The 16,000-nt window shown below is 47.3% G+C and overlaps 1 protein-coding gene across 1 annotated transcript in view; it reads right to left on the reverse strand.

The window, feature by feature from the left end:
- Positions 1-16,000, reverse strand: part of LOC126203155 (lysosome membrane protein 2-like) — a 426,168-nt gene that overhangs the window by 233,436 nt on the left and 176,732 nt on the right. The window contains exon 3 of the mRNA XM_049937397.1: positions 2,273-2,364. Within this exon, the coding sequence (XP_049793354.1) occupies positions 2,273-2,364 (92 nt within the window). The remainder of the gene's footprint in view (positions 1-2,272; positions 2,365-16,000) is intronic.

Genomic DNA, 16,000 nt, shown 5'->3' on the forward strand with positions numbered 1-16,000 from the left:
AAGTCATCTTGTATTCTCCTACAATCACTCAACGACGACACCTTCCCGTACACCACAGCATCATCAGCGTGCATTTCGCACATTGCTATCCACCCTATCCAAAATATTTATGTTGATAGAAAACAACAGCGGACCTACCACACTTCCCTAGGGCACTCCAGATGATACCCTCACCTCCGATGAACACTCACAACGTACTGGGTTCTGTTACTTAAGAAGTCTTCGAGCCACTCATATTTGGGAGCCAATCCCATATGCTCATACCTTAGGAGTCTGCAGTGGGGCACCGTGTCAAACGCTTTCCGGAAGTCAATGAATATGGCATCCGTCTGATACCCTTCATCCATGGTTCGCAAGATAACATGTGAAAAGAGGGCGAGTTGCGTTTCGCAGGAGCGATGCTTTCTAAAGCCGTGCTGATGCATGGACAGCAAATTCTCTGTCTCAAGGAAATTCATTATATTCGAACTGAAAATGTGTTAGAGAATCCTGCAACAAACCTATGTTAAGGATATTGGTCTGTAATTTGGAGGATCCGTCCTTCTACCCTTCTTATATACAGGCGTCATCTGCGCTTTTTTCCAGTCGCTCGGGGCTTTACGTTGGGTAACAGATTCTCGATAAATGCAAGCTAAGTAAGGAGCCAATGCAGTGAAGTACTTTCTGTGAAACCGAATTGGAATCCCATCAGGACCTGGTGATTTATTTATTTTCAACCCATTCAGCTACTTCACAACCCCAGGGATGTCTATCGCTATGTCCTCCATACGGGAATCTGTACGAGACTCAAAGGCGATATGTTTGTACGATCCTCCTGCATGAAACATTTCTCAAATGCTAAATTTAAAATTTCAGCTTTCGTTTTGCTGTCGTCCGTTGCCAGGCCAGACTGATCAGTTAGTGACTGGATGGAAGCCTTCGACCCGCTTACCGATTTTACGTAAGACCAGAATATCCTTGGGTTTTCAGCAAGATCTTTTGCTGAGGTATGACGGTGATAGTGGTTGAATGCTTCGAGCATCGCTCCCTTTACATCAGCACGAATCTCTAGTAACTTTTGCCTGTCCTCATTCTCCCGATCTTTCTTGTACCGCAAATGCAACTGTCTTTGCTTCCTGAGCATTCTCTGCTGTTAAACCACGGTGGGTCTTTCCCGTCCGTAACCCACTTTTTCGGCACATACTTGTCCAATGCGTGATTTACAATGTGTTTAAAATTTGACCGTAATTCTTCCACGTCCATCGTACCGGAAGTAAATGAAGTCGATTCATTTACTAAGTGGGGTGCTAACAACTGCTTATCTGCTCTTTCTAGTAAGAATACTCTCCTAGCCTTCTTGACCGACTTTTTAACTTTCGTAACCATAGTCATAATGACAACATCATGATCACTAATCCCCGTTACATCACTTCATCCCCATAACCGGCACGCAAGTCGCCCATTGTGGCGTCGACTGAAGTAAGACTTGCACTCGGCGGCCGAACTTCCCCGAATGGGACCTCCCGGCATAGAATGCCACACCATCACATCCTATATCATACTGACCAGGTGGTCCACCCAGACGAAAATAGAGCCACTGCAGGGCTGTGCATCAGAGATGATTTAAGCGAACGTCTTTTGATTATTAATATAATTATATTGCACGATGTTTTGTATTATGCATTTTACGTTATACATTACATAATATATACTTTACATTATATATTATACGTGTTATATTATAGTAACTAATGACAGCTGATGCTTCACCATTCGATGCGGAATTTATTCATGTCAAAGCACGACCGAGTAGGTTACCTGATTGTCATGAAGCGACAACACCGCTATTGTACTAACTTTGCTCCCAGGTGTGTTAACAGTTTATTCGCAGTAGATTTAGAAGTCTCTTACGGCTTCATCGCGAGGCATTTATGCACCGATACCGAAATAGTGTACTACAGAAAACGTATCTTGTCGCTGTACAACATCAGAGGATGCTATGAAACTCACTGAGAATGTAGCCTCTTTACATTTCGAACACAGCACGATGGTGGTTTCATATTTCCCCTTCCGTTACTTTGAGAAATATCCAATTTGTTTATTAGCTTCCTTCAGTCCAAATCAATAGTGCGAGCCAGCGTTCAAATTTTGTGATATTCTGATACCACAAAAGGAGCGCCGTTTGTAGTGTTGAGTGCCTGAGGCTCCAGTTGTCCAAGAAAGATCGTATTTGAAGAATGTACCGTTACTTACCCTGTAATCTAAGCATTCTAGAAACAAAACTCATACTTACGTCATTAACAGTGTCTCCAAGGATGTCAGTGGTCCACATGATGTAAGCGCCCAGTGAGCTCACGATCAGAAGCACCAGGACGAGTGCTACACCTGTGGACATGGGTCACTGTCAGTTCACGCAGCAATATTTCGAAGATACAGGAAAAGTTTCTTTCTAAGCAAACCACTACAGTTTAACACCTGAATTGTAATAATTATACCAGAAGTAAGTTTTTGCTATCGGTATAGAGAATGACAAACAGAGCGTGACTGAATGCCGGGTGCAAGCTTGTTGGCCTGGCCGCTAGAACCAATTACGGTGAGAGCCTTCACATCCCTTTGTTAAGGCAGGAGGAACTCGGCACTGTCCACAGATACAGTTTGAAAGAAGAACGGCTTTGTGATTGATTGGGATCATGGATGTAACAAATAGAAGTTACATTAAAATGACCAAAAGCAAATGAGCTCTAGTGTCTACAAATGTTAAGTTGCTGCAAGTATCTTCACTGGAACTGAACTTTATGTGAACTACTAAATGAATAGCTAGAAAGTCGCCAAAGGAGAGAGCATCCTGATTAACCAGACAAGTTTCCTATGATACAGGAAGGAAGTGTATTCAAACTTATGGCCATTCCCAAGGCTGGGCGCAGCGACAGTAACGACGGATTTATGATGCAGCCTGACAATGATTTTCCATCTCTAACCTAATGTCGCCGACATCGTTGTGCTTACTGAATGACAGCATAGGTCTGATGTAAAACATGTAAGTAACTTAAGTTTTTTATGCTTGAAATAGGAGACTGTTTCTGGATGGTCTAGGAGTGTTCCAAAGTATGAGTAACGTATCTTACGAAAAATCAATAATCCCATATCTTTAATTTTTGTATATCGTGATTGCACTGCTCAAACTTCACGCAAAGTTTGTTTTCTAGCAGAAACTGAGATAGCTAAAATTATGTTTCGTTCTATGATCAACTGATTAAGCTTATTCCAGATAGTTCTCAGTTGTGGTTACTTGAGAGTTTAGGACTAAACAGCAGGGTCAACAAAGCCCTAGCTAATACTCGTATTGTTATACGAATAGTTTTTTCTAAAATGAAAATCAGAAACCATGTAACTTCAGCCACAATCATTAAAAAATGTCACACCCATTCTCAGCATATCTATTCATACGTTAATAGTATATTAATGTAGCAGTTGGTCTCGGAACTAACAGTATGAACCAGCCACCCAAAAACACAATGTCTGTGTCAAATTTAAACTGGACTGTAGTCCTGAGGGAACACAGAATGTCATCAGTTTTCTTTGAGTTGTCTTATAATCTGAAATGGAAGTTTAGTCTCTCTGTAGAACGAAGGCTTGCCTCCTGTCGGCATTTAAAAAACACCACAAACAAAAAAATCGTCCATAGTTCATGCAACAGCACTAGGTAGTTGCAAAGAAACTGACGGTGTTCCGAATGCTGCAGTACGGGTTGCATACATCACGAGACCATAGGTCGGTTCATTAACCGGTGCCCTTGCGAAGTATTCTGAAAACAGTAATTTTAGCTTCTGCCACCAGGTAAAAAAATTGCGCTGTAAGCGGACATAATTTGAAATACTTCCAGTGTCAGTATGCTGTTCATTTGTGAGGTGACTGTTGGTGTGAAGGGTGAAGGAACAAAGTTTTCTATACGAAACGTAACGACTATAGAGAAAAACTAGCCGTGTGCTGCTGATGAATAGTTGTATCACAAAGGCAGCGCTGCACTGAATGAATATCGCTGACAGAAGAGGCCCCACATCAATAAACGGGCTGGTGAATATCAAATTTTAAGGAAGAGGTGAATTATGTGGTGCCGATGAGGTTGAGGTTGCTGTAGCTATAGCCTATTGTGCAGCATATGTCTGAAATAATTTTATATAACGTTAAATTCTACAGGCTTCTAAAAACCTTGGTAACGACGTGATCATATCCAGAAATTTGAAGGTGTGCTGCCTTACAGATTCCCCGACCTAAATGGATGTGACTTCTGGATGTGGGGATATCTGAAAGATCTTGTCTGTCAGGAATGCATCCGGTCTCTTCCTGATTTGAAGGATAGCTATGACGACGCATCACTTATTACACCGGAGATGCTGATATCAACTATCTAACATGCCACGTTACGGATGCAGCCCGTTGCTGAGTCGGAAGACTACACTGATCGCATGTTGTAACTTGTGACAACGTCCTAATAGACGTGCCAGAACCACTGTTACCGTGTGTTAGATCGTTCCTCTCGTTTTCCTACTACCCACATCACATTATGACTGCTTTCACCTGGCGGCAGAAAGTGAAAATATTTTCTCAGCGTACTCTGTAAGCGCACCGGTTAATGAACATACCTTCGAGACTCTAGCGTCCTGAGGTGCATGCAGCCCGCATTGCATCACGTTAAACGCAGTCAGCTTAATTACAGCCATCCCGTACGTATGGAGTTAGTGGCATCAGCCTGTATTCTGATAGAATCGTGATAGTATGTAAGAGTAGTAAAATCGAAAATCGGGACATTCAAAGAAATGATGCTAGAGAGAAGAACTAATTTCTAGAGAGAAGTATATGGGTCGGGCTGGTCTGCAGGCTACACGTTTCATTGACCTCACTTATCTCTCTAACTCTGTCTGCAGCGAGAAGCACCTTCCCCACATCTGGTGCCCGCTGATCCGACGCAGCAGTAAGACAGTACAGTGGCGTAAGTAATTCCTTTTTACCATGTGAGGATGAGACCCGCAATGGCTAAAATTAAAAGGCTAAATACGGAATGAACACCAATAAGACAGATTACAATGAAACAAGGTGAGAGAGTGTTAGAGTGGAAGTCACTGAGCTGAGTCGCGTGTCCCGTGGCTCAGCAGGCAGTGGGGAGTGTTCGACTAACGACCCAACCCTAGTCCGTGACAGAACATCACAGTGTAGGGCGGAGGTTACCCTGCACCACTACCTACTCACTATCTTCCCTGTTCCACTCACGAGCAGAGTGGGGGGGGGGGGGGAAGAGGACTATCTTTATGCCTTTGCATGTGCCCGTATTTGTTGCCTCTTATCTTCGTGGTCCTTACGCAAAATGTACGTTGGCAGCAGTAGAATCATTCTACAGTCGCCCTCAAATGCCTGTTGTCTTAATTTTCTCAATAGTGTTCCTCGAAAAGCAGTCTCCTTTCCTCCAGGGACTACCATTTGTGTTCTAGAAAGATCTTCGCAGTCTTACGTGTTTTCCGAACCTACCGACAACAAATCTAGCAACCCGCCTCTGAATTGCTTCGATGTCTTTCTTTAATCCGAGCTGGCGTGTATCCCAAACACTGTAGCAGAATTCAAAAATAGGTGGCACTAACGTCCTGTATGCAGTCTCCTTTACAGATGAACCACACTTCCCCGTAAGTCTATCAATAAACCAGAGCCGACCATTCGCCTTCTCTAATATAATCTGTACATGTTCATTACATTTCGTACCGCTTTGCAAAGTTACTCGTCGTGTTTAATGACGTTATTGCGTCAAGCACCACTTTATTCGGACATTCAGTTTTTTTGGATCTGCATTAACTTTGATGTTTCTACGTTGAGAGCTAGCTGCCATTCACAGAAGCAGCAGCAGCAGCAGCAGCAGCAGCAGCAGTAACAAATTTGTCTAAGTCACCTTGTACACACGGTCATCAGCAAACAGCTGTAGTTTGCTGCTAATCCTGCCTGCCACAAGTTTTATATAGAAAAGAACAGCGGACCTATCACACTTCCCTGGGGGCACTTCTGATTATACCCTTGTGTCTGATGAACACTGGCCGTCGAGGACAACATACTGGGCTCTGTTACTCAAGAGGTTTTACAGTCACTCACACGTATGGCAACCTATTTCGGTCGTACCTTGGTTACTAGTCGACAATGGGGCATAGAGCTAAAAGCTTTCCGGAAATCTACGGATATGGAATCTGCCTGTTCGCGCTTCATCCAGAACTCTCAGGATATTATATGAGCAAACTAAATTTCACACACGCGATACTTTCTAAAACCATGCTGATTCGTAAACAGATGCTTCTCCCTCTCATGGGAGTTTATCATATTCGAGCTGAGAATATGTTCAAGAATTATGGGTCAAACCGATGTTAAAGATATTTATCTAATTTTGCGGGTCCCTTATTTTACCATTGTTATACACAAGCGCCACATACACTTTTTCCTAGCAAGTTGCGATTTTGCCCGATAAATGGGACCTAAGTAAGGGGCCAATGCCACAGAGCACTTTTTAAAAAGCCAAATTGGAATTCTATCCGAACCTGGCGACTAATTTGTTTTCAACTCTTTCAGGTGCTTCTCTACGTCAAGTATGCCTGCCCATTACTATGTCCTCCATACGGGTATCTCTGCGATTGTAAAACAAAGGTATGTTTGTATGAATCTCCCACATGGACTATTTCTTAAATGCTGAATTTAAAATTTTGGCTTTTGTTTTGCTATCTTCGTGAGGTATTTCAGTGCTGAAAATTTAACTATTATATTTCTCATATTATAAATTCTTCGTTTTAATAGTTGGGGGCGGGAATAAGCTCCAACAGAGAAATAAACGTGTGCCATTCAATAAACCTATACTCACTCTTGTGCACCTGTTACTCGTAACGCAGCACAACTGTCTCCCCAGACAACCCGTAACATGTACTCTAACTATGCACATTCTTGTTTCAAATTGGTGTTAGCGTTGGATGAGGCATGTAATTGATCTTCTGAAGGCCTTCTTTCGTCGGTGGCCTACAGTCCTACATGACAAAATATAGTGTTTGGGTTGAAGTATTACGTCTTTCCTACGCTATACGATAAATAGTTTAGACAAGAAAGGAATAAGAGCTTTCGAAATGTGATGCTACAGGAGAATGCTGAAGATTCGAGGGGTACATCACAGAACTAATGAGGAGGTGGTTGTTGTTGTTGTGGTCTTCAGTCCTGAGACTGGTTTGATGCAGCTCTCCATGCTACTCTATCCTTTGCAAGCTGCTTCATCTCCCAGTACCTACAGCAGCCAACATCCTTCTGAATCTGCTTAGTGTATTCATCTCTTGGTCTCCCTCTACGATTTTTTCCCTCCACGCTGCCCTCCAATACTAAATTGGTGATCCCTTGATGCGTCAGAACATGTCCTACCAACCGATCCCTTCTTCTAGTCAAGTTGTGCCACAAAGTCCTCTTCTCCCCAATCCTATTCAATACCTCCTCATTAGTTATGTGATCTACCCATCTAATCTTCAGCATTCCTCTGCAGCACCACATTTCGAAAGCTTCTATTCTCTTCTTGTCTAAACTATTTATCGTCCACGTTTCACTTCCATACATGGCTACACTCCATACAAATACTTTCAGAAAGGACTTCCTTACATTTAGATCTATACTCGATGTTAACAAATTTTTCTTCAGAAACGCTTTCCTTGCCATTGCCAGTCTACCTTTTATATCCTCTCTACTTCGACCATCATCAGTTATTTTACTCCCTAAATAGCAAAACTCCTTTACTACTTTAAGTGTCTCATTTCCTAATCTAATTCCCTCAGCATCACCCGACTTAATTCGACTACATTCCATTATCCTTGTTTTGCTTTTGTTGATGTTCATCTTACATCCTCCTTTCAAGACACTGTCCATTCCGTTCAACTGCTCTTCCAAGTCCTTTTCTGTCTGACAGAATTACAATGTCATCGGCAAACCTCAAAGTTTTTATTTCTTCTCCATAGATTTTAATACCTACTCCGAACTTTTCTTTTGTTTCCTTTACTGCTTGCTCAATATACAGATTGAATAACGTCGGGGAGAGGCTACAACCCTGTCTCACTCCTTTCCCAACCACTGCTTCCCTTTCATGCCCCCCGACTCTTACAATTGCCATCTGCTTTCTGTACAAATTGTAAATAGCCTTTCGCTTCATGAATTTTACCCCTGACACCTTCAGAATTTGAAAGAGTATTCCAGTCAACATTGTCAAAAGCTTTCTCTAAGTCTACAAATGCTAGAAACGTAGGATTGCCTTTCCTTAATCTTTCTTCTACGATAAATCGTGAGGTCAATATTGCCTCACGTGTTCCAACATTTCTACGGAATCCAAATTCATCTTCCCCGAGGTCGGCTTCTACCAGTTTATCCATTCGTCTATAAAGAATTCGCGTTAGTATTTTGCAGCTGTGACTTATTAAACTGATAGTTCGGTACGTGTACGTGTACCTCACCCCTCATGGTAATGTACATGTGCGTCAGTGAAAAATACAAATAAAAAGGTGTTAGCATGTGGACGTAATGTGCTGTTCCAGTCTCTTCTGTACCTAAGGTCCCGCACCGTTCCCTTTGGATCTCTACGTAAGTCGGTGCTCTCCGATACACACGATCGAAGAGCGGAGGAGTGGTACTCAGGCGTCAACTTTAGGTTACAATATCTCCGGATGTAATTAACATTTTACAATGCAACAAACGGCACCGATTACGTATTTGTTTATATGTTCAGATGTGCTAACAAAACTAACGGGGTTCCATTTAAACAAACGTAGGTTTGTGTTAAAAAACATACATCCGTGCATTTTTGTAAGGTTTGTATTAAACAATTACACTAGCCCCTCACCTCACGTTCGGTCTGTGGAATCGGTTCGTCAGTATTTGATATGGTTTACGAAATATATCCAACGGTAACGTAAGGTGACTCACCCTGTATAGTGGCTCGCCCACTATGAAATTGAAACAGTGTTGGTTGGTTGTCTACTCGGAATCAAATAGGTAGAATCTGGAGCGGCGCCCGTACAGCTGCACAGCGCCGGCTAGAGGGCGCTGTCGTCGTGCCAACCTAAGAACTTGTACCTACGCCGTGGCATCGTAGTTATCGATACCACAGTTAAAGATAATTTTCGTGAGGTTTTTTTTTTGGTGGGGTTTAATGGCGCTCAACTACTGAGGTCATTAGCGCCCAGCCACAATTGTTAGAGCACATAGAATCTAGTAAAACTCAAGGTGAGGGGAGGGACAACAGAAAGTCCTTACAAAGACGCAAATAAAATAAGTAAAAGAGATAGATGTCTTTGGACAAGCCAGTCAAAGTTATAAAACGAAGAACACGAGCAGCTGCTCGAGCGTCATCAGCTAAAATATCTGGCAAAGTAGATGGCAGGGACAGGACAACACGAGATTGACTAAAGCGGGGACACGACAATAAAACATGGCGCATTGTTAATGCCTGACCACAAGGGCACTGCGGGGCTGGGTCACCGGAGAGCAGGTAGCGGTGGCTAAACCGGCAATGCCCAATCCGCAACCTCGTCAGAAGGACCTCTTCTCGCCGAGATGGTCGGGAGGAGTTTGTCCAAGCAGTTGGGAACGGTTTTACTGCCCGGAGCTTGTTTCCTTGAAGGGATGATCAAATATCCTACCACAACGACACAAGCCTCTTACAAACAACCCCACTAACGTCAGATGACGGGACACAATGGGAGGCTGGTCGAGGCAGGAGGACTGCAGCCTTGGCTGCAGCATCAGCAGCCTCATTCCCAGGCACTCCTACATGTCCGGGAAACCACAGAAAGCTGACAGGAGAGCCATCATCAGCGAAAGAATGGAGGGAATGCTGGATCCGTTGCACCAAGGGATGGACCGGATAGGGAGCTCCACGGCTCTGAAGAGCACTGAGTGAATCAGAGCAGAGTACATACGATGAATGGCGGTGGCGGCGGGCATACGGAACGGCCTGATGGAGAGCAAAAAGCTCGGCCGTGAAGCTGGAACATTGGTTGAGGAGTCTGTATTTAAAGGTGACGGCCACGACGACAAAGGCACAGCCGACACCTTCGTCAGTTTTGGAGCCATCGGTGTAAGTAAAGGTGTGACTGGCAAGTCGCGCACCAAGTTCGACAAACCGTGAACAATACACTGCAGCCGGAGTACCCTCCTTCGGGAGCGAGCTGAGGTCGAGATAAATATGAACCGGAGCCTGGAGCCAAGATGGAGTCGGGCTCTCACCCTATCTGAAGGTGGTAGGGAGGGCACAATCCAATTGTCGAAGCAGGCGACGGAAGCGGACTCCAGCGGGCAGCAAGGCAGACACATACAACCCGTACTGACGGTCGAGAGAATCGGCGAAGAAGGACTGATAAAAGGTGTGGTCGGGCATTGACAACAGCTGGCAGGCATACCGACACAGCAGTACGTCGCGCCGGTAGGTCAATGCTAATACGGCAGCTTCAGCATAAAGACTCTTGATGGGACTAGTGTAGTAGGCTCCGGGCGCAAGACGTAACCCCCGATGGTGGATGGAGTTGAGACGGCGTAAGAGGGATGGCCGAGCAGACGAGTAGACGAAGCACCCATAATCCAGCTTCGATCGGACTATGGACCGATACAAACGAAGCAGGACAGTACGATCCGCTCCCCAAGATGAACCACTAAGAACTCTAAGGACATTAAGGGAACGTGTACAGCAGGCAGCTAAATAAGAGATGTGCGGAGACCAACACAGTTTCCTGTCCAGTGTGAGCCCTAGAAACTTAGTTGTTTCCACCAATGGGAGAACAACAGGACCGAGATGTAAGGATGGCGGAAGGAATGCTTTATATCGCCAAAAGTTGATACAAACCGTCTCCTCTTCAGAGAACCGGAAGCCATTTGCCACGCTCCATGAGTATAGGCTGTCTAGACAACGCTGAAGGCAGCGCTCCAGGACGCATGTTCTCTGGGCACTGCAGTAGATCGCCAAGTCATCGACAAAGAGAGAGCCTGCGACATTAGGTGGAATGCAATCCATAATTGGATTGATCGCGATGGCAAAAAGGGCTACGCTCAAGACGGAGCCCTGAGGCACTCCGTTCTCCTGGAGGAAGACGTCGGACAATACGGAACCCACACGTACCCTAAACCTTCGATCTGTTAAAAAGGAATCAATAAAAAGGGGCAGGCGGGCGCGTAGACCCCACCTGTGCATAGTGCGGAGGATACCTCCTCTCCAACAGGTATCATAAGCCTTCTCCAAATCGAAGAACATGGCTACCGTTTGGCGCTTCCGCAAAAAGTTGTTCATGATGAATGTCGACAAGGTCACAAGGTGGTCAACAGCAGAGCGGCGGCGACGGAAGCCGCATTAAATTGGTAAGTAGCCGTCGAGATACAAGAATCCAGACAAACCGAGCGTTAACCATGCGCTCCATCACCTTACAGAGACAGCTTTTAAGAGAAATGGGGCGCTAACTAGAAGGAAGGTGTCGATCCTTCCCAGGTTTGGGTATAGGAACAACGACGGCGTCACGCCAACGCATGGGGACCTGACCTTCGGTCCAGACGCGATTGTAGGTACGAAGAAGGAAGCTTTTGCCCGCCGGAGAAAGGTGTGCCAGCATCTGAACGTGAATGGCATCTGGCCCTGTAGCAGAGGACCGGGACAGTACAAGCGCACGTTCGAGTTCCGGCATAGTAAAGGGGGCATTATAAGTTTCCAGATTCAGCGAGTGGAAGGAAGGTCGCCGAACTTGTTCTGCCTCTTTCCTGGGAAGGAAGGCAGGGTGGTAATGGGCGGAGCTTGAAACCTCCGCGAAAAACCGGCCGAAGGCGTTGGAGACAGCCACAGGATCAACGAGGACCTCATTACCTGAGGTCAGGCCAGGTACCGAGGAGTGGGCCTTACTGCCAGACAGCCGGCGCAGGCCACCCCATACGACAGAAGAGGGGGTAAAACCGTTAGAGGAGCTGGTGAAAGAGGCCCAACAAGCTGTTTTGCTGTCTTTGATGACTCTACGGCATTGCGCTCGGAGTCGTTTGTATCCAATACAATTCGCCAACGTAGGATGGCGGCGAAATGTGCGTAAAGCACGTCGTCGAGCACAGAGCATCTCTACAAGCCTCATTCCACCAGAGGACGGAAACTCGACGTGAAGAAGAGGTAGTATGAGGAATGGAACGTTCGGCAGCATTGATGATAACAGCCGTGAGGTATTCTACCTGACTGTCACAACTGAGAAAATCGTGGTCCGGAAAGGTCTCCAGGGAGGAGTAAAGTCCCCAGTCAGCTTTCGGTATGTTCCAGCTCGATGGACGTGGGGATGGGGTGTGGTGCAGGAGACGAACGACACAGGGGAAGTGTTCGCTCGAATAGGTGTCAGAAAGGACATACCACTCGAACCGACGGGCAAGAGTGGTAGAACAGATCGAGAGGTCCAAGTGGGAGTAGGTATGAGTAGAGTCCAAGAGGAAAGTCGGGGCTCCAGTATTGAGGCAGACAAGATTGAGATGGTTGAAGACATCCGCCAAGAGGGAGCCTCTTTGACAGGATGCAGGAGAGCCCCAAAGGGGATGATGGGCACTGAAGTCGACAAACAATAAAAACGGCGGAGGAAGCTGAACAATCAGGTGCATCATGTCAGCCCGACTAACTGCGGATGACGATGGAGTGTAGACGGTACAAACTGAAAAAGTAAAGGCAGAAAGAGTAATACAGACAGCTATAGCTAGGACTGGGGTGGTCAATGGGATGGGATGGTAATAGACGTCGTCCCGAACGAGCAACATGACCCCACCATGAGCTGGAATACCGTCCACAGGGGTGAGGTCATACCGCTTCGAGGTATAGTGGGTGAAGGCAATACGGTCAGTTGGGCGCAACTTGGATTCCTGGAGACCAAGGACGAGCGGACAGTGCAGGCAGAGGAGCAGTTGTAATTCCTCCCGATTAGATCGAATACCTCTTATGTTCCAATATAACAAGGCCATCGCTAGTCAGAAAAAAGGGGGGAACGAGACGGGTGAAGAGCTGGTCACCTTGACGGCCGCGGAGGGCCAGGTTTCGAGGGAACAACGCTACAACTGGCGGGAGGCGGATCCCGTTCCATCGAGTCGTCGCCAGCTGCGGCCGCTGTTCCGGGTTGCGTGGGTGGGGCAGCATCATTTGTCGACGAGAGGCCAGCTGAGCGCCTGGCAGCAGAGTGTCCCGGCGAAACTGGGGACGGCCGGGAGCAGCGACTCACGGCTGGAGCGTCAGACGAAACGCGCCGGGGTGGAGAGGGGGATAGAGACTACTTCTTGGAGGCCTTCTTGGAAATCCGAGGAGGCACAGGGATGGTGGGCTGGACCCGAAGAAGGTCCTCATGCGCGGGGTCCGTTTTGGAACGCCGGACCTCGGAAGCCGGGTTCCGGAACGTTTCCCCAATGGACGCCTGAGAAAAGGATCGCTTCTCAGGCGGGGGAGGAGGAGGAGGAAGGGTGGCCCCTGGGGCAGAGGGGGCGGGGGCCGTGGGGGAGGAGGATTTTTTTGAAGGGAGGGATTTGGGAAGCCGAGGCATAGACCCCGAATGGGGGGAGGAGGTGGAGGGGGGACAGGATAGGGGTGAGGATACTGTGGAAGGAGTGGACACGACTGAGGCGAACGAAGTTGTCAACGTCACAGGATGGAGGCGGTCAAATTTCTTCCTGGCCTCAGAATAAGAGAGACGATCCAAAGTTTTGAGTTCTTGAATCTTCTTCTCCTTCTGATAAACGGCGCAGTCTAAAGATCTAGGCGAGTGGATACCAGGACAATTAACGCCCCGAGGTGGTGGGGTGCTTGTATGTTCCTCACGAAGAGGACGTCCACAATCGCCACAAAGGAGCTCAGCCTCACACCATGACGACATATGCCCAAAGCGCAAACACCGAATGCAGCGCATAGGAGGCGGGACGTAAGGTCGCACGTCGCACCGGTAGCACATCACCTTTACCTTCTCCGGGAGAACGTCCCCCTCGAAGGCGAGGATGAAGGCTCCGGTGTCGATGCGACTGTCTTTGGGGCCGCGCTGGACTCGCCGGACGAAATGCACGCCTCGGCGCTCCAGGTTGGCCCTGAGCTCCTCATCAGATTGCAGCAGGAGGTCCCGATGAAAAATAACCCCCTGCGTCCTATTCAGTGCCAGATGTGGGACAATGGGCACTGGGATGTCCCCTAGTCGGTCGCACGCCTGGAGCGCCGCCGACTGTATGGCGGAGGTTGTCTTTATAAGAACGGACCCCGAACGCATTTTACTGACAGCCTCGATTTCCCCGAAGATGTCCTCGATGTGCTGAACAAAGAACATGGGCTTGGAGGTGGCGAACGTCCCCCCATCGGTCCGAGAACAGACCAAATAGCGGGGCAAGTACTTCGCCCCAAGCCGGCGGGCCTGTCCTTCCTCCCAGGGAGTGGCCAAGGGGGAAAGGGCAGGAGAACCAGAACCAGAGACAGTACCTTTCTTTTTAAAAGACTCGGCCGCAGAGCGACCTGATACATGTTGACGTTTCATCTGCGAAACGTCTGCCGACCAGGGGCTCTCCCCATGGGCGCCACCCAGCCTCAGCAAGGGCCACCTGGCAGGATGATCATTGCCGGGAGTCCTGATGCCCCAAGGAGACGGGCATCTACTCCTTGGCCGACGTGGGGAGAGTGCAGCTCAGGTATCGGCAGTACGATCCCTGTGTTGTCAGGGGGCTACAACCTAGATGGTACATGACGACCCCACCACAACGGGCTGGCTACCGTGCTGGATTTCGGGTGCCATGGAAAGTCCATCATGATCGTAGGTGCAGATGGGGACGCACTATGGGCGTAACTTGTACAACCCATCAGGCGTTTAGGCCCAATTTGAGGAATAGTGGGTACGGTTACAACTCCGTTACAATGCTGAGTGCCAAGGTCTTAGTGCACGGAGGACCAGTGATACACCATGTAAGGCGTCCTTCCCCAAAAGGCTCGTACTTCTGTAGAATTTTGAAAAATGGAGGTCAAACCCCAAGGGGGACCATCACATGGAAGGCCGAAACGGTTGAAACTCTTTTTAGTCGCCTCTTACGACAGGCAGGAATACCTCGGGCCTATTCTTACCCCGGACCCGCAGGGTGATTCGTGGGAGTAAAATACTAAACAATGGTATACTCCGGATGTATACACACTGATTAGCATAAACATTGTGACCACTTCTCACTACGAGGTTGAGTGCCTCTTGGTGGTGTTGCGGGCACGTGACGCATTAAGAAAAGATTGTAAGCGGGGGGAGGAAGGAGGGAGGGAGAGACGAATTGTCAGTCATTATGGCGAAGACAGGGCACACAAATGCGGAAATCCAGTGATTTAAGCAGTAGTGGGTCTGCGTCTGGAAATGATAGTCTCTGAAACGTCTCAGCTGGTCGCCTGTCTGAGTACTGTAGTCGTGATCAGCTATGGAAAGTGGTTGAAAGATGGTGAAATAACGACCACGCCTAATTACAGAAGTTAAAGGTCGGACAATCCGCCACTGTGTAAACGAGGATAGGGAGCGATCTGTAGCATGTCTGACGATAGACTACAATGCTGGTCCAGGCAGAAGTGTTTCGGAGCACACCGTTCAAAGGCCACTGTAGAACATGCAGCTCCACGTCACACGAACCCTACGTATTCATGTCTTGACACAACGACATCGTCATTTGTGAATACAGTGGGCACACCATCACTATGGTTTCACCGTAGCTGAATAGAAACTGATCAACGGTTGGGTCCTTACACGGAGTCATCCGGTCGAATCGCTGTACGAAACATGCACTGCTCCACAGATGCAGGCAGCTGAAGGCAGAATTATGCTTTGGATAATATAGAGTTGCGTTTCCATGCGACCTGTGTAAGTAAACTGAGGCATCTTGACAGCTGATATCCACGCGAACATTATTGCGGACTACCTGCATCACTTCATGTTTTGCCTCCCCCTGCGACGATGGCATGTTCCAGCAGGTTAATTGCCTGTGT

Source organism: Schistocerca nitens, chromosome 9, assembly GCF_023898315.1.
Source record: "Schistocerca nitens isolate TAMUIC-IGC-003100 chromosome 9, iqSchNite1.1, whole genome shotgun sequence".
Taxonomy (NCBI): domain Eukaryota; kingdom Metazoa; phylum Arthropoda; class Insecta; order Orthoptera; family Acrididae; genus Schistocerca; species Schistocerca nitens.